Source organism: Primulina eburnea, chromosome 15 (assembly GCF_022965805.1).
Source record: "Primulina eburnea isolate SZY01 chromosome 15, ASM2296580v1, whole genome shotgun sequence".
Taxonomy (NCBI): Eukaryota; Viridiplantae; Streptophyta; class Magnoliopsida; order Lamiales; family Gesneriaceae; genus Primulina; species Primulina eburnea.
This window is the reverse complement of record NC_133115.1, coordinates 35,844,039-35,863,765: the sequence shown is the minus strand read 5'-3', so window position 1 is coordinate 35,863,765 and position 19,727 is coordinate 35,844,039. Positions and strand designations below refer to the sequence as shown.

The following is a 19,727-nucleotide window of genomic DNA, read 5'->3' as shown; positions in this document are numbered from 1 at the left end:
ATAAGTGGCCACTTTCTATTTTTTCACCAATCATTTTTTTATTGATATTCTTTATTTAAGATGGAACATGGAATCACAAAGTAGATAGTTAGAAGGAGGTCGAGACACCAAGTCAGCTATTGAAAATAGAATGAGATAGTAGATAAAACACTGCTAAGATTCAACATATTGAAGCGATCGATTAGGTTCTGAAACCTGTTATTCACAGGAGATCATTATAGATCTCTTACCTTACCTTGATTAGGAATGGGTCGGGAGTCTAAAGTTTGTTTGGACTTGATTTTGATGGGTATATTCATAAGATATCATATATTGTTATTATTATTTTAAATTTGATCAAATAATATTAAATAATTAATCTAAGATTATTTTCAATTCAGAAGATTTGTTTCATTTAAAAAATAAGTTTTGTTTAAATTATTTTTTAATTAAAATATGTAGTGATTTGAAGAGGTTTCAATAATATAAAAAAGATATTTATATATTTTAGGGTATGCTAAAATAATTATTTTAAAGTCTCGCATTTAATAGTATAATAAAGAATTTTTTATTTGGAATCGAATCTATTTTTTAACCCACGTTAAAAATCCAGATATAAATGGTGGGCCGAATACGGAAAACATGGCTCTATTCTGGGTGACTGGGGGGAAATGGAACCGCGAGTAAATAAATACCTCTGGCTTCTCATATACCTCTGTGTTCTGCCTTCAGCTCGACTACTATCGCTGGCGTTCGCTCTTGGTAATTCGATCTCTCCTTGCTTTTCGCTAAATATGTTTTATCTATGAAAATCGTTTGTATGATAAGTGATACTGATATGTTTTTATCTGTTGAAATTTAGATTAATTGTCGTGGAACTTGAGAATTACTTACTGAATCGATCTTAAAGCATGAGGCAACTAAAACCCTTCCTTTAATTTGCTGTACCTTTGTGGTATTATCTTCCAACTTGTTTCATTATAATTTAATGTTTTTTTCTGAGAACCAGTTTAGCGTACGTACGAGTTCAAACCCTGGTCTTGCTTAGTCGTTGTGTGCTTATCTTGTGGGCAAATTTTGGTGTCTAGTTCCTGTTTATATTTTATCTGGCTTTTGAATTTCAGTCCTGGTAATTAACAACTTTTATAATAATACCAAATAAATTTCTGTGTCCATTTTGTGGTTCAAGTAAACGTTGTCTTGATCTACCAGGGTTACAAATACATGATTTTTAACCGATCATTTTGTTTACATTTTGACCTGTGGAAATTGACAGCTAACGATCCTGCATTAATGTTTGCAGCAAATCCTTGTGAAATGTAACTTTGTATGCCATTGCTGATGGCCATGAAACCAACGCAAACCAAATTTTTTGAAAGCTAAAATTATTTTTCATGAGAAAAAAATAAAGTGCTTATCTGTAAAAAATATTCAAACCTCGTTGGAATCAATAACTAAATTGATTTTCAATTTTCACAATTAAATATTTATAAATTGCCAATTCAAAAAAAAAAAAACTTATAAATTGTGTGAGTTTATTGGTCTGTGGATAATAAAAATAATAAGCAAAATAATTATATTTATAGATTTTAAAAATAATAATAAGAAAAGCAAGGAACATGGATTCAGAGTAGATATATCATATAAGAGGTGAAATTAGCAAATATGCAATTTTTCGGATAAATTAGCAGTAGTGAGATATTCATTTTGAAAGCAATGGCTTTTGAACAAGCTCGTTCACTTTTCAATTTTTCGGATAAATATGTTGGAAAAAATAATAAATCTCACCTCACCTACGCTGCTGTATTTCGAGATTTTTTGAAAGTGAATAGGTTTGAAGTTTTAAATCGAAAATCATTCGGTATTTTTAAAACACGTGGTTGAGTTTTGTTAAATTAAAATAAGAAAAAACTTGTGAGATGGTCTCACGGACGTGAGGATAAAAAAGGAAATTGGGAATGGTAAAATCATGGATAATTGATTCTACATTTGCCCGACGCACAGTCCACCCATGGGTACTAATTAACCGGGAGATACAATCTCATTTAATGGGCCCATTATATGGATCAAATAAAGAAGGTCCGGTCCAATCAGTAAAGACCGATTTGTGTTTGAACCTTCTGTTCCTTGCTGGCCCAAACAACACACTTCGGTGATTATTATATTTTATAAAAAGGATATCATATGATAAAGATGAAGATTTATATTAGCCTTCAACTTAAAAGCAGAAAGACAGAAAATCCATTATCTTAAAATAATTAAATAGTAGGATTATCCAAACTAATTTATCTTATTTTTTTATATTATCCATTTGAGCGGCCAAAAATATTTTCATGGCTAATATATTTAAAACACTCCCTCCCCTGATTGTAATAATAATAATAAAAAAAAAAAATTGGCAACATGGCGAATATTATCATAGAACAATTGATATTTTTTAATAATTTTTAATGTGCTAGTTGTTATTTTGTTATAATAAAAAGTTATAGTTTGTCTAATAATAAACTATTTTACGATTTAAAATCGAAACTAAATCAAAAAAATTTGGTGATTAATTGGATGTATAATTTTTTTTATGAAAATAGAACACACAATCGTTAATATTCGATAGACACTAAGTAAACTATCAAACTAATATATTACTCTGTAAACTACGCTAATTAAGTAAATTATATTAGACATACCCCGTACGACATATCCATCCAAAATAGTTTTGACAAAGTGAATCAAACTTTTAATATCAAATGGCTTTATTTGTGAACTTGAAACCCTAAAAAAGAGCGAATTGAATGCATAATTTGGTCAATGGTCAAGCAGCTTCACATGAATGTTGCTGTGTTCAAGTATATAAAGGGTGAGTAATAAAGTGGTACAGAGAACCGGACAATAAGCGTGAGGGGCCCACAAGGCCCGTGAATTCCTTAACCCAACGGTCCATTCTTTTCGGCAGGGAAGTAAGTAGGGGTGGGTACATGTCGGGTTTTTTTTCGGCTAGTTCGGGTGGGTATTTATTTTTTGGGATAGTGTTTTTACTACATGAATCTGACCGACTCTAGTAACTATCCGACTCGATGGATACCCGATAGTGTCGAGTTCGGATTTAGGTATTCATTTTTTTAAAAAAAAAAATTAGGTTTTCTCATTTTGTGATAATCACAAAAAAATATATCAAAAAAAATTGATTTATCAAACTAATCATGTCTGATTTACACATCAAATTAAGCAATAAAAATTCATATTTAAAACTATTTAAAATAAATAATAATAATTAACAAATGTTTTTTCAGAAAAAAAGTACGTAAATCGATGCATCGAACAAAGTAGGTAGAAACATATATATATTTCTCCGTCTCGCTTCATTTGAATCTCTATTTGAACTGCAGTTAACTTTATGGGTTTTATCTATTTGATCAATGTTTCAATTCGGTTTTAGTCAATAGAGGAGGCATGAGACATTTATCATCTATGTTTAATAAACTTGCATAGTCACTTACAAGAGAAAAAAGTAGACATAATATATTTCTGTGTCATTCAAGACTAAATTTATAATTTTGTTAGGAAATTAAATTTTGGTTCTTGGATACCCGATCGGATAGTTCGAGTATACATTTTCTACTTGAACCCGACCCTTACTAAATATAGTTGGGTTCGAGTAGCAGCCCAACCAGACGAATTATTCGATTTACCCGGAAAAATACACCCGATCCGGTTCTGGTAACCGGACTATAATTGGCCTCCCCAAGAAGAAAGCGAAGTAAACCTAACGTACGAAGTCGTATTAACACAAGAATGGCATGTTTCCCAATATTATATTATTATTAAAATAAATAAATAAATAAATATTCTGACAAAGTAACCCATGAAACATCACAGCTTTCAAGATGAATATTTACTTCTTTATTATACATTATTAAAGGAAAATATACAGAGGTAAGTACTCCTCTCTGATTTCTCTTTTACCTTTTTTATCAGCTCAAGTAAAAGTTTAAAAGGAAAAGGCATCTTCTGTAAATAAATATAAATGTGACAGTGTTGGGCTCCCTTTATTTTGGCCCCAATCTATCGCAATATAATTTAATTCGGAATAAAATAATATTGTTATATTATTAAATATAAAAACTGAACTATATATTATATTTGAGCCAATCACAAGAACAAATATTTTTTATATAATTGAGAGATATAGTGAAGTATGATTTTTGTCCATATTTTGGGAAACTCAAATGGCTAGAATATATAAAGAATATGTCTCTGGTGAGACGGTCCCACGAATCTTTATCGGTGAGACGGGTCAATCTTACTGATATTCACAATAAAAAATAATATTCTTAGCATAAAAAACGATATTTTTTCATGGATGACTCAAATAAGAGATCATGTCTCACAAAATACGACATGTGAGACCATCTCACACAAGTTTTTGTCATATATAAAAAGAAAAAGAAAAGAAAGAAACAAATGAAAGTTTGAATCTGTCATAGTCTCACTCTTTACTGTTAACCTATTTTGGGGAGAGGGGAATCTCTAAAAAAATGTGGTGAAAAAGCTTGCGGTTCACATGTGGAATAATTAACCAAATTCATTTAATTTCCAGTACAACTTTAAGTTGAATGCAATGTGAAGTGGAGGAAAAAAGAGAGAAAAGGAAAAACCACCAAGTCAAGCTCCTCAATGCATCTGCCATCAAAAGAGGGGAACCACCATATCATCATATCTATCCTTTTGCTTTCTTGAATCTTTAATTTTTTTTTTCTTTCTTATTATTATTATCATTATTATTATTTTCATCATGAAAGTAATTAATCCAAATCAAACGCTCTTTCGACATATTAAACTGTACGAAAACGTATTTTCTAGCATGATTTTTGTTCGAAATTTACATATGATAAAATTAAAAATAAAAATGATTTCGTTTCTCCATATTATAATTATATAAGTTTATTAATTTGCTTTTTTGGTTGTTATATTAAAATAGGAACCGTGGTGGTGTCGATGGAAGCAATAATGGAGTTTAGAAATAATATGGGGAAAGTTGCGCATGAATTCTTAATGGAGAATCCCACCCATGCCATGCTTTTTGGCGCTAATGATCTTCTTGTTAGAATAGGTGTTCGATGAATTAATATTTGACTTGACGTTTATTCACTTTTACATAAATTATTTGTATGTTAATAATATTTTACGATTATATATAATTATGATATTTATTTTATTTGTATATACATATAAGTTATATAGATAAAATAATCGAATACACAATAGATATTATGAGACATGTCTCTCAACGTAAGATCATGAAACTCATTAAGAAACTTATTGTAAATTTTAAACTGGTTCTTAGTTGATTCAACCGCATAAAATAAACATAAAGGTATTTCGAACTTGAGAATAACATTCGTGATTTAAACGGCATATTCAATTTGTACGAACATGAAAATGTTCATTAAGATGAGTGATTATTTGATGATCAACTGAACAACTCTCCCTCGGATATTCCAAATAGTTATCATTTATTGAGTGAAAATATGTGGTTGTTGTTGTACCCCATTAGTCTTTTGACTCATGACAACATAGAGGCTCTGCGTACGATCAAAAACTTTCATTCATTTTGTCTCCCCGCCCCTAAGTATTTTCTACCTACCCGTCTCCATTGAAGATCATTAGGTGACGAGGTTAGTCGTAGTTTCTAAATACGTAGGAGTCTATGCATTGTAATCGGAGATTCACCACTCACCCACGAGAGAATATATCATGTGACATGATTACTTAATAGTGAAAAAAAATATCACGTTAGAGTAAGACATGCCTATTTTGGAAAGGAGTTTCCTCAGTTACACATATCATCATGTCAATATTATTACTAAAAAATACATTGCATCGTTATCAAATTCATTTGTAACTCTCGATATATCAATGGTTATAGATTCGATCAAGATATATGAGTTGAAAGGAACGTATTGTACACTAATCATAAGTTAAGGTTTTTGCAGAAACTATCAATGATACATATGAGATCATGAGTCGATGTTACTAGAAGCTCTTATCATGATCCGATGATTGCAGTCAAACTTCAGTTCTGATGTTCTTGACCAAGTGATTCATAAAAAGAATGAGGATAAATAAGATAAGCCCGAATAAGAACAAGTGTTGTTCTGAATAACATGAAGTGTGAATTCACGACTAGCTGTATCCAGAACCAAATTCAACTCTTTGAATTTGATGAATAGAGTTTGATGGAGATGAAACATATTGTTATAAAGGAATTTATAAGTTGATTTTATATAATGCAAATTGTGGAATTTAGCTTAACTCTTGTTAAGTGAGGAAAATGGAACTGCAGCTCCCAGTGAAGAAATTGACAAAACTAGCGGCGGCAAATAATGAATCAATGAAAAATTTTGTCGTTCGAAATTGTCACTTTTCATTATGTGAACGAGATTTGTACCTCGATACATCGGTGATGTCTAATCATCGATCGGGTTTATAATAAATTCACAATTATTTATTTAGAAAATTTTGAATATACTAATTAAATAGCATTATGAGTGGTTAAAATCATAGACTCCCAATAAAATTTTGATTATCAACACAAAATTTTTATCTTCAATTTCTCATTTGGTGTGAAAAAAGGTACACCAACACTTTTTTCTTAGGAATCTCCATCATTGGAATTAGATTTTTTCTAGGTAATCAGAGCGAAATGGGTCTTGAGTTATAACATTACCAAGAAAGAATCGTTATATGCATAAATAATAAATAAAGAAATGCCGGATCGATGTGTTAGAAAAGAAAACAGGCATTCTGCTTATAGCGTCGTTACTCAAGACACAACTAAATAGATTAATAAATATGTAACATTAAACTTAATAAAAAAATTAAACAGCGAAAACCAAATAACTTAATAATCTTACAACCCAAATGAAAACAAAACAATAACAAAAGTATTAAACATTAATACAACCAAATCGAAAACATAATTTTGAACGAAAAAACGATAAACCAAATAAAACCTCAATTGGATCATCACCAAAAACCCAATTGTTCTAGCTACTGTCATGGCCGTCCGAACCGTCCAACCTAAGACCTGTCTTTTGAAATGGGGTGTCCAAGATGAAAACAAGGATGCGAACGACAATCGCTCAATATGAGAATGTACGAGTATACAAACTGAAATGATGCAATATGATCGGATATCAAAAATCAAGTCAAGAATTTCATGTTCAGTCTAGAGGCGCGTGAGTGTGTAGTCTTTGATATACCATATCCATGTTTTGGCTCCCAAAATCATCATCAAGACGTAGACCTACAATGTCCAGGTCATCATATCGCGTGGGTCTCGTCGGACATTGTAGCTCTCCATGCCCCATCGTTCACAATACAGAATAGGACCGAGCGGCCCCAACAAACGAAGTATATTTCAAAAGATATCAACCTCAACATGATATGTCGTACATAATATATCAAAATAGTAAAAACATATATCATACAACAGATTAATACTTCTTCGAAATAATGATTCGAGTCATTAGACTGTTTTTGCCATTTAGCTCAATGGGTCAAAATTTGGCGTCCAAACTGTTGCAAAGTAAATTTTCTATTTTATTTTATTAAATAAACGAATCGTGTTAGTTAGTCAAAATGTACAAACATGCATTTATTTATATTAGAAAACAATTTATTTATTACCATGTATAATTTATAAACGAAGAGGTTATAAACATATACCTATTTTGATTGAATAGTATTATTTATTGCACTTAAATTATATAACCAAATGCATGTATTAATTTTGGTGGGTTGTGTGTAGAAAGTGACACAGACCAAACCAAATAATAGTGTCTGTCCACATGCATGCTTTGATCTGACATACATTAGCGGTAAGCACGCAAGATAATGAAACTTGGGGCATGAGCAACCAACGCATTCATTTCTTTCAAACGAAAACCAAAACTTTTTATTCATCAGTCTACCTTGCACCATTGATCCACCATCCAAATTAGAATAGGTTTCTCGTGAGACACGAATATTTATCTGTTAGACGATCTCACGAATATTTATCTGTAAGACGGGCCAACTCTACAGATATTCACAATAAAAAATAATAATTTTAGAATAAAAAATAATACTTTTGCTTGGATGACCCAAATAATAGATCCGTCTCACAAAATATGACCCGTGAGACCGTCTCACACAAATTTTGCTTCCAATTTATGATACACTGAGATATATGTTTTACAAAACAACTAGCAGTACAAAATTTAATTCGATATTAAAAAAACGCATCGGATTTTGGATAAATAATATATGGACATATTAATTTAACTAAAATTAATGAATAAGAATATGGATCATTCAAAATTGGGTGTAGCATTTCCCAACCTCCACTGCTCATCCACACCGCCACGATGCTCACCCTTCGCACGTGCATGAGAATTTCGCTTTGTTTGTTACAATAGACGACAAAATCCAAAAATAAAATAAATATTTATAGAATTATATATAGTTCCAGAATAGCCCTTGGTATTTGGCCGAATTATCGGTCTGACCAAATCTCTTTTTACTCATGCTTTATTTAATTTAATCCTATCTCTCACACTGGTCAACAGAATACGAGGAGGCTTTTGGTCACCGAATCATAAACAAATCTTTGCCTTTTAATTTATGTATTAATATATCATTATGTTTTTTTAAAAAATAAAATAAAATTCTCATCGTTTTTAAAAGAAGAATTATAAATATAAGTATTACTGAGCATCTATTTCAGAATTAGAAAAAGGAGATGTATTTTAAAAACAAATAAACTAATTCATTTATATATAATAATAATATTATTATTACATTTAGATGGTGATTTCGACTTATCCCAAATTTATCATTCACATGTCTTTAAATCCCTTTAAATAATCCAACACCCCTTGTTTTGCATGACCATTTCTTCTCTCTTTCATATTTTCCCTCCACCTCTCAGTCACGAACCAACTCAAGCAACACTAGAGAGAGAGGATTTTCGTTCAGGTTGTTGTTATTGTAGTATAAATTCACGCCCAGGCTTAGGTGAGGAGAGACAATATCATTTATTTTCCTTCGCTTAACGAAGAAGATACATCAGGTTTTGATGGCTGTTGAAGCTCGGCATCTCCATCTTTTTCCTCCACAGGTCCTTAGCGATGGGTAGGTTCATGAGGATGGGTTTTCGATTTTTTGTATTATGTTTCCTGGATTTTTGTCGTGGTATTTATGGGTTTAAATTCTCTGAATGAATAATGTAGGAATTTGATGATGAACGGTGTGGAAGTTAGTGGAAATGTCTATGGAACTCCGATGGCATACGGTGTGATGACACCTTTATTAGGGATGAGTACGGCGAGGGGTCCCGCGGTTCCTATGCACGGCTCTGCGTTCTCGAATACCGTTACGCAAAAAGCTCTGGCGATGAAATCTGATAGTGGCATCACCTGCGCCATGCCTGTTTCGAGGAAGCGTTCGAGGGATCCGGTCAGTCCTCTTCTTTCGACATTCACGAATGTTTTACCGAGTCAGGGTGCAAATCATCGTTGCGGTTCTCTCACTTTTATCGGAGAGGATATCTCGTCGCATATCCAACAGCAGCAATTGGAAATCGACCTTATCATATCCCAACATGTACGTACTCGTCGATATTCTCAGCCAAGTTACATTTTCTATTACGATTCAATGCATTCGCAGTTTTATTAATGAAAATATTTTGACAGACGGAAAAGGTTAGGATGGAAATTGAAGAAAAGCGTCGAAGGTATTCCAGGCGGTTCGCTGCGGCTGTTCGAGAGAACATAATAAAGAAACTGAAAGCAAAAGAAGAAGAAATTGGAACTATCGAGAAGTTAAATTGCGCGCTGGAGGAGAAAGTGAAATCCCTGTGTGTCGAAAATCAGATATGGAGAGATTTGGCACAGACGAACGAAGCTACTGCAAATGCTCTGAGATCTGATCTGGAACAAGTCCTGACCCATGTGCAAGATGAACAGCAACATCATCTGCTGCAGCGGCACCGGTCCGATTCCGCGGCGTTGCTGGACGACGCAGAGTCGTCTTGCGGCAGCAACTTCGAGAAAACGGACACGCTGGCGTCGGCCGACAACGCACGTTACGGGGAGAAACACGAGGGGGTCAAGAGTACTGGGAACAGGATTTGCAGGAGCTGTGGGAAAGTGGAATCTTGCGTGCTGCTTTTGCCTTGCAGGCATCTGTGCCTCTGTGCTGTTTGCGGGTCGTTTCTTCACACTTGCCCCGTTTGTAGCTCCATCAAAACCGCTAGCCTCCATGTTAATCTCTCCTCATGATTCTGATTTTTCCTTTCAAGAATTTTCGTCAAAAAAAAAAAGTCAAGTCAGTTTGTTATCTTACAATTACCGATTGAAATTCAAATCCAATAATAAAAAATCTTTCAAGGAGGAAATTAATTAGCGTAAACGATGACACGTAGGACTCTCTATGTAGTGGCGAAAACGACAGGGTCGGATTCGCAAAACTCGGCTGCCGTATGAGCCATTTGTATAACCTGGCACGACGGCCTAAATTTTTACAGTTTTAAAAATCATTTACGTGGGCTTTTATTTTATTTTTTTAAAAAAATAGCTTTAGTAAATAAGTCCAGTTTGAGACAAATCCCTGCCCTCGTAATTTCGGACGGTAACATATATTTATCACAAGTAAAAAATATTATTCGGCCGATGTATCCCAGAAAAGTATTAAAGAAACAAAGAAAAGGCCAAGAAGGTAATGATAAATTAATGGTGATAAAAAAGCTGATGAATTAGGGGATTTTTTTTAATATTTTATTATTATTATTTGATTTTTTTTGTTTGCAAGCCTGAAATGAGTGCATGTACGTTGAAAGATTCTTTACAGATAACAATAAAAAATATGAAATTAATTGGAATAATAAAGATAATAACATCAGAAGTTTGTCTGATGGATGTGTGGGACTTTGTCTGATCTTGTTAATATTAAAATCTCTGATTTGGATACCTTATAATTTAATTCTTTTTTTTTGGTAGATTTGTCTTTGTCTACGAATAATCTTCCAATATTTTCATTTTATTATTATTATTATTATTATTATATTTATACAGCACTAGAATAGATGTTTAAACACTATTTTTTACCCACGAAAATGTTATGTTCTGAGCCCACGCGGAGTTAGCAGAGTCAAATGGGATTTTCATGACTTCGAAAATGAGTTTGTGTTTGGATTGATGCTATTAAAATTATTCGACTTACTTAAATGCACAAATTCGAAGTGAATCTCAATTTCAATAATGAGTGTCATTTTTAAATTTATCGACCAATATTTTTTTTTTCCAATTCAAATTTATCAATTCATCTATAAGCTAAAAAAATTATGTTTGTTTGGACAAAAATTGAATTTCACTTAAATTTGAATCTATATTAAATAGTTGCATATAATTTATTTAATAAGTTGAAATTTTGAAAATAAAAATTAAATTTATTATACGTATATGTGTGTGTATATTATATATACACGTACGAAGATGAATATAAAGTTTTGATAAGTTATTCATTTACCGTGTTCATCTATATACTCATCGATTAAATAGCACTCAAATACTCAATTATTGAATGCATAGTCATAAAATAAACTATATATGACGAACATATCAATATATATATATATATATATATATATATATATATATATATATATATATATTTTTTTTTTTTTTTAAAGAGGACAGTAGGTCCCCAATGAGGGAAGGAACAAACGTAGAGATCTTGGATGGCCCAGCGTGTCGAAGAGGGGCATCTGTCGCTTTACGACCGGCATGCCCTCCCAATCTACACGTGATTCCCATTTTCAACCCTCTCCATTATTTTCAATTTTCATGACTCTCATTATTTGGTTTTTTTTTTCAATTATTATTATTATTATTATTATCTCGTTGTATAGTTGGAAGGGATGAGGGAGTAATTCTATGTCATAAACTGAAATGAAAGTCGGGAAATTGAAGTGTTCGATTAAATTTTTTTTGTTAAATTCATATCTAAAACTTATAGTTTTATAAGAAAATTCAAACACCACTTTTATCTCTTTGATTTCGACACTCAAAGAAGATGAATAAAGATGATTTTAAGAAATATTGTGTGATATATTCAAGTAAAATAATAGGAATTTTAATCTTTTTTACAAAATTAGTGGAATCTACAAAGTCATCACAAATTTAAATATTCGAGCATTTTGTATAAATGCATGGTTTATAAATATTTCATTTAACATTATAGCATATGATACAAACAATATATTCTCAATTACGACTATATTTATCGGATAATATCGAGTGCTACTGCTACATAACACATGAGTAGAAATTGGAATCTCTTGAATTTCTGGATCATCTCTTGAATTTCTAATAATCGTACTAAACAAACATCTACAATCCAATGAAATCAAAATTGATAGAAAAAAATAAATTTGTTGCATAGAAGCTTTGATAAAACTGATCGAACAAAACATAACTGAGCGATACTGCCCTCGAATCATCTGTGCTAATGTGCACGAAGTTTAGATGAAATCCCGCATCTCATTCTACTAATTATAATCTTTTTACTAAAATAGTTATGTCCAATGAAAAAGTTCAGTATTACTATCCGTTATTATTTTTTTTAACACTTGTCATTTTCTCTTCCTGTCTATAATCAATTTTCTCTTCCTGTCTATAATCAAAATCACATATTCGTTTCAATCAACTGTAAGATATGTTAATGCAACCGTCGAGACTCGAGATAATGGTTAATAGGAAATAATAACTATATATAGTTAGTGTATGGTTAAAATATTTTGATGGTATATTTGTTTAACAAGATTTCAATCCTTGCCACATGTTTGTCTGGTCACAAAAGTTAGATCAAAGTCATAAAAGAATAAATAATTAAAGTCAGATTAAAATCTTGTTGCAGCTATAAGTTAAGAATTTTAATATTGTGGTCAAGTCTAAATCAACAAAATAGTACTACTCATGCGTGACACGTCACCCATTTATTAGGTCAATATTAATACCTTGATATATCTGGTTGACTAGAATTAACAATTATTTATATCGATTATTAAAATTTTATATCCTTTATTTCGCCGCACATGTAAAATTTTCAGTAACAGTAAAAAAAAAAAAGACAAATTCGGTCCCATAATTAATTAGGAAAAATCAATTAGATGGTCCACTTTGTCTGAGTTGGAAATTGGCTGCGACTTGTGAATATTTTATGAGTAGTCTCATGTCGAACCGTCTACGGATCTTGTGAGGTTCAATTACCCATATTCACATAAGAAGTGATACTCTTAGCTATAAAACTTATACTTTTCAGATGATTAGAGACCTTGATGGCGCTTCCCAGTTTTGCATATTTATATATCAAAGAGTTTTGATTTTTAAATGAGTGGTCTTTTGTGAGATGGTCCTTACGAATCTTTATGTATGAGACAAAGTCAATCCTACCGATATTCACAATAAAAAATAATACTCCATGACCCAAATAAAGATATATGTCTAATAAAATACGACCCATGAGACCGTTTCACCTAACTTTTTGCTCATTCCAAATTCAATCTCTAAAATATAACTTTTATTTATTTTTATTTTTTAGAAAAAAATTAAAGGTATTTTTTTGTATAATTTTTTAAAGTTGAATAACTAACTGACAGTGTTTTGTAAATTTAATTCACTTAATTAATTTCTGCTCCATCTAGCCACCTAAAAATCAGTAGCAGTGAAAACCATAACAATAGCTCAAAGAATAGTGTAGGGACTCCAAAAAAATAGTCAAATAATTAGTTTGAAAGTAGGATTATTTAAAGCTTTCAGGTTTCAACTTTGTCACGCAATCTTTCGATTTTTAAAAAAAAATGTTTTTAGATATCATCGAATGACGTTTGTTAGTACATACTTCAATACTAGAATACAAAAGAAACAGACCGAAATTGGCTCCAACCTCCAACTTCTTGCTACATTTTTTTAATAAATTATATATAAAAATATATGAATATATTGTTTAAATGGACGGTCGATTAGATATATTCGTACTCTTTTTTTTATGTATAAAAATGATGATGATGATGATAATGCAATCATATCATACCAGATTTCTAGAAAATGGGAATCTTATCTTGGAGGTTTGAAGTGGGAATTGTCAAAGGAGAATTGAGTGCAAGCAAATAATTGTCGTAATTGGAACATATCACGGAGTTGGTGCTTCGATTAGTTGAATGGTGCAATGTGTATTTGGAATTTTTCATTTATAGTTAATCAATTGCATCACATATCCCTATAAAATTTAAACATATAAAACCATCTATTAGCAGGAAGTATATAAATTATCAAGAAAATCCCGTGACAAGCAAATTGGTATGCTATATATTTGGGGACATGAAAGAAAACATGCCTTTACCGAGATAAAGTGAGCAAAGTGGGAGTTCATGATGGAGAGAACAAAGGAAGGGGATATATGCCCATACCGTGCCGGTGCTTTCTCTCTTCTTTTTATGATCAACTTTTTTTTGTACAATGCACGTAAGGACATAGAAATGTGTGTGTCGCACCGTTTGTCCATTATCGAGACATGTACCAATTTTTTCAGCTAGCTAGCAGTAGCATGATGGGCACCCTCCAACTTTGTACACTTGTGGAAGGGAAGGGAAGGGAAGGGGGGCAATGTCCATCTCTCAACTCCGACTGGCTTTTGTTTCTTTCCTCTGCTTTCTCACGTTATATCTTTATTAACGGTTAAAAAGACTACCCCACCGCAAATATCATTCCCACCTATATTCGTATGGAGAAAAGTGACAAAAAGATGCGGCATGCACTTCACAAAGTACTGAAGTTATTAACTATCTAATCCATTCTTCGATGACGAGGCTAAAGATAAAAGTACGTACATTGTTTATGGTAGTCAGTCACAACCCCCAAAAAAATAAAAAAGAAGTATAAAGGAGCTAAAAAAAAGGGGGGGAGTTGCATAAGTTTGTGGTTAAAATCTTTACAATTAAAGAAACACAAGAGCATCAGAACCCACTAAGTTCACAACAAAGACTTCACTTCACTTCACTTCACTTCACTTCACCAATCCATTAGTAAAAGGAAATGGAGAGATTTTGGTGGCAAACCCACCCAAACTCTCCATTAATCTTGGCTTTATCTTAGCATTACAATGTTTATTTATGCTCGCTGGCTACTGTCTTTCTCTGCCCCCACTTGCTCAAACATGAATCATGTTAGTGGGAAACCTTTTTCCGGTGGAGCCAAATGTAGACAACAAGTAACACATGCCATCACCAAAATGGATTTTCTATTTTTAAAATGGGTTGATGAGATCATGATATTTCATTTATCAAGATTAAAATAATAATAATCTTATTTAGACATGTGCAGCTCACGAACCACACTTAGAAGCTCCCTCTCTGTCCCTCTCTCTCTCTCTCTCTCTCTCTCTATCCATTTTAATAATCAATGGCAATAATATATTATATATATGGAGCAAGTGTGTGATTACAAGGCTGGAGCGGAGTAGGTAGTTGTGGAGATTGGACATGCCAACCTTTTTCAATTGGATGGCAATTGGTATCTTCCTAGCTAGCCGGCTAAATTAATAATCGGAAAAGTGATTCAAAACACTAATAATTTCACACCAAAAGACAAGTGGGGAGGGGATGTAATGGATGGATATTGTCCTATGTTTTGAAATCTTGCCCAACTTTAATTTTTCTATGAAAAATCTCACATTCCAACAGTGATGAAAGTAGACAAAAGACTAGAGAGACGTTGAAAGTGACAGGACCAATTACGAACCAGCGCCATCACACAAGTAAAATTTCCACACCACCACCATATATGGGAATGCATAATGCTGTGTTGGCAACTACTACTTGCATAAATTGAAGGAATCCCTTTGGCCCACCTTTCCCAAAATCAACACCCCCCTACCCTAAGCTACCTATTAGTTGCGTGCAAGACCACCGATCAAGTGGTCCTCTTACAAGGGTAAAAATTTTCAGGTTCGATTCGTCCAACTTTTATTACTAAGAATAATTAACATGCATATATATCGACGTTAGCCGAACCTGCTACATAGCGTGAAGGAGAGGTCGCATTCATATGTATATAAAAGATGTTTACTATGATTATCGATATTTTGAGACTAATCCAATTTCGCCGTCCTCTCTGAGATTTTTGAGTCCACCTCTACCGACAGTGCAGTTGAGGAAGAATGTATAAGTTTGTCTAAAGAATTTACCATTATGTTGGATTCGGCCATGCTAGGCAAGTATACAACTTCTTTTTTTCTATCAAAAGAATCTCTATCGAGCATAGATTGCACCAAGCAAATTTACTTTTACCAGTCAAAATAAATCACAAGTTGAGTTAGTTCAGTATATTATAACATGAAATTGGATGGACAGCTATTACAAGATGTGAACTTTCAAATATATAGTAAGAAAATATAGTGCTTTAGTAGATAACCATATGTCACTCAGATGCTTCTTTGCTTGACGACGCGATATTTTCTATTTAAGACGGCAGAGGTAGTAGGTTCTGATCTCTCCCACCCCAAAATATATATCGAAATTAACAAAAAAAAATGAGAAACCTTGTAACTTAACAGGATTTCCCTCAGATTTCAACCATTCGTGTGTATGTGAATCATGCATGATTTTACTAGCCACTTCAGGATAAGCAAAGACAGATGGTAAATTGGTAATGGAACCAAGAACTTTGATTGGAGAGTCGACTTAATGCATTTTAAAGAATAAGATCAATGGGTTAAAACATATCTTTTTTATTTCGTTTATGAGAGCAACTGCCCAAAACATGTATTCAAAAACCCAGTTATGAATAGTAAAGAATACGAGGGCCCCGGAGCCATTATCGGGCACAGATGGTCCTCTGATCATTCCATAATAGCCCAAAATTTCAAAGTGGTAATCAGAAACCCAATCTTGTCAGTACAAAAAAGGGGTCACCCAACAACAACAGATTGCAATTCATTAAATGCCTCTGGGCCACCTGAAAAGGCCTAATATATATATAAATGAACTGCAAGCCTGTTTCTGTAAGCATTCGAAATTATTAAATCGATCTCACCAAATCTGATATTTTGGGTATTATGATGGGATGGAGACTGCAGGATACAAGGCCAGAGCCCCACCATTGCTATTCTGTGAATCGGATGTAGACTTCATAGTTTTAGGAGACATTGATATTCCAAAAATTAAATGCTCATTCATTTCACCAACGTGAAATGTAGGTCGATCTTTCCTTGTATGTAGCCATGGAAGAAAAGGACAATACACCACAATTCTCACTATCTCTCATCATTTCTTTCTTTCCTGTGAAAATTGTTTTTAACTTCACTTGCAATAGTAAATTTTAGACATGCGGATTTTGTACTGTGCTTTGTAGTAGAGAATATCGTTCGACGTTTAGGATGGACACGGAAACAATTAAGGATGAGAACCTTAACCAACCAATTCTCTTGTCATCGTATGCAAAGACTAGATTTTTGGGACAAAATGAAAGATGAAAATTTTTTCTCTTGTCTGTCACAATTCAAAGTACTTTGCAGGATAAGGTTATGGCGGGACAGGGGAAAAAAATCAAGGGAGGACAGCTCCCTCCTCCTCCATGATTGTCATAATTGAGCCATTTACTAAGCCAAGACTGAGACACGAGACATCTAACTTTCCACGAGGGATGCTGTTTTAGTGAAGCAAGAACATAAATATTGTCCGCATTGCAAAATTAAAGAATTTGTGATGAAGCAAAAGGATTTGCATTTTGTGGAGGAAATTACAATTTCCTTTATCAAAATAATATGGTTAATATTACGTCTATGTTGCAAAGACAAAAATTTGTGTGAGACGGTCTCACATGTCGTATTTTGTGAGACGGATATCTTATTTGGATCATTCATGAAAAAATATTACTTTTTATTGTGAATATCGATAGAGTTGACCAGTCTCACAGATTTTATCTGTGAGACTGTCTCATAAGAGAATTGAGAACTACTTGTTGCAAATTTGCAACATATGTTTATCGGGAAAAAAACCCAACAATTACTTTCAAGTAAGATTTATTCTAAATAACAAGAAATTCACAGTCGCTCGTGTGAATTATTGGAAATTTAATACCCCAAGAATCGATTTTTCATGAATATTTGATGATTTTAATTATGATTTTTTCAGCTCTTCTGATTTAGTCGATAGATGATTGACTTAACATGTCGTGTATTAATTTTCTTGAATTTGGGTACAAAAAAAATAATTTAGATGGAAAAAACATTTCCCTTATTTCTATGGCTCTAGATTTGCATTCAATTTAGTCAAATAGACATGGAACATCATAGAAGTTTCAAGTTTCATAGAGAATATAATCAATCCCATGCTTGGAAGTATTTTATTTGGATTAAAATTCTTCAATATTCATAATAGAATATTTATTATTTTAATTAAATTTTGGACTTTGTTGTCCTATTTATATATTTTCATAAATTTCACTCTTTTTAATTTCATTTAAGTCTCCAATTAAATTAAATAGAAAAATAAAACTAACTGTTGAGAACTGAGGGGGCCAATTTTTGAGTCGGAAGACATATGGGCCTTTTGTTATTTTAACTGGACTTGTCAGAGATGCCTGATTGCATGTAAGATGAGCCTCACTAGACTTGGAACTTGGGCTTTCTTTTATTAGCTATGGGTTTTTTTGTTAATTCCGAGGTTTACGATTGAGAATTATGAAATAAACATTTTTTTTAACTCGAAAACTGTATGCGAAATTATCTTTAAATTTTGAAATTAGGATTAAAATATGTCTATGAAATTCAATTTTGTCAGGCAAAAGGGGCACCACTTGCAACATATAATCACAGTAGTCTGATTAGTATTACTGAACAAATATTGTTCAAAAGAAATTAACGGAGAAAGAAAAATTAAGTTGGCGTACACACAAAGAATTCTACACTCGGTAGAATTTCTTGCACAGTATGTTCTACAACAATCATTAAAATACACACAAAATGTTATTAATTTCAAAGTTATTTTGAGCAAATTTAGTATGCACAACTCTCGGCCAGTTCCTCCGAAAAATCTAAAGTGAGTGTAGGATCAGCATTATCGAGCATCCACAAGAAATGATCAAACAGCACAACTTCACAATTCACCAAGAGATCCGGATCCCGACGGGGACCTGATTTTTCATTTGATTTCTCGATAGCCTGCAACAAAGGATGGTTCAAGTGCTTGAAGCTGACCACATACATGTCTTTTCCTTGAACTCCCGACGAATATGGTCTTACAAGGCTCCTCGAAATCTATCGAACCTTGATGATCCACGATGAGACCTGGTCCCTCTTTTAGTAGACTCAGCTATGAATACGAATATTCATTAAAAATGAATGCCGGGCTATTTCTTTCATTGCTCCCCAAGAAGTTTCTTAATGCTGATACTTTCTGTTTCGCCGAGCCCTCAGCTTGTGGTCCTCCTTTGAGTTTGAGTGTGGATTCAATTGGTGGATTTGGACCTCAAACTATTGTAGGATAGGGTGACTCATTTGCTTTGAATTAATTTGCTTATCGAAGAAAAAAAAACTACGTGGACTTGAACACCGAAGAAAAAGACAGAAAGGTACGGACACTTGATTCGCCTCAAATCGGTGTGCACGTCACGTGTAACTTTTGTAGCGAAGCTTAACCCCAGCACATTTCA

The 19,727-nt window shown here is 32.9% G+C and overlaps 1 protein-coding gene across 1 annotated transcript; it reads left to right on the top strand.

The window, feature by feature from the left end:
* The first annotated feature begins 9,077 nt into the window (after positions 1–9,077).
* On the top strand, positions 9,078–10,406 carry LOC140814981 (probable BOI-related E3 ubiquitin-protein ligase 3). The gene is made up of 3 exons (XM_073174074.1): positions 9,078–9,150; positions 9,249–9,621; positions 9,711–10,406. The coding sequence occupies exons 1-3, from the start codon at positions 9,095–9,097 to the stop codon at positions 10,296–10,298; spliced, it is 1,017 nt and encodes a 338-aa protein (XP_073030175.1). The 5' UTR covers positions 9,078–9,094; the 3' UTR covers positions 10,299–10,406.
* The last annotated feature ends 9,321 nt before the right edge of the window (positions 10,407–19,727 follow it).

Bases quoted from the DNA above. Each gene is read 5' to 3' on its own strand.
- LOC140814981 (XM_073174074.1), top strand. From the start codon at position 9,095: ATGGCTGTTGAAGCTCGGCATCTCCATCTTTTTCCTCCACAGGTCCTT. The intron at 9,151-9,248 runs GTAGGTTCATGA...TGAATAATGTAG, and splicing joins CCACAGGTCCTTAGCGATGG to GAATTTGATGATGAACGGTG. The intron at 9,622-9,710 runs GTACGTACTCGT...ATATTTTGACAG, and splicing joins ACCTTATCATATCCCAACAT to ACGGAAAAGGTTAGGATGGA.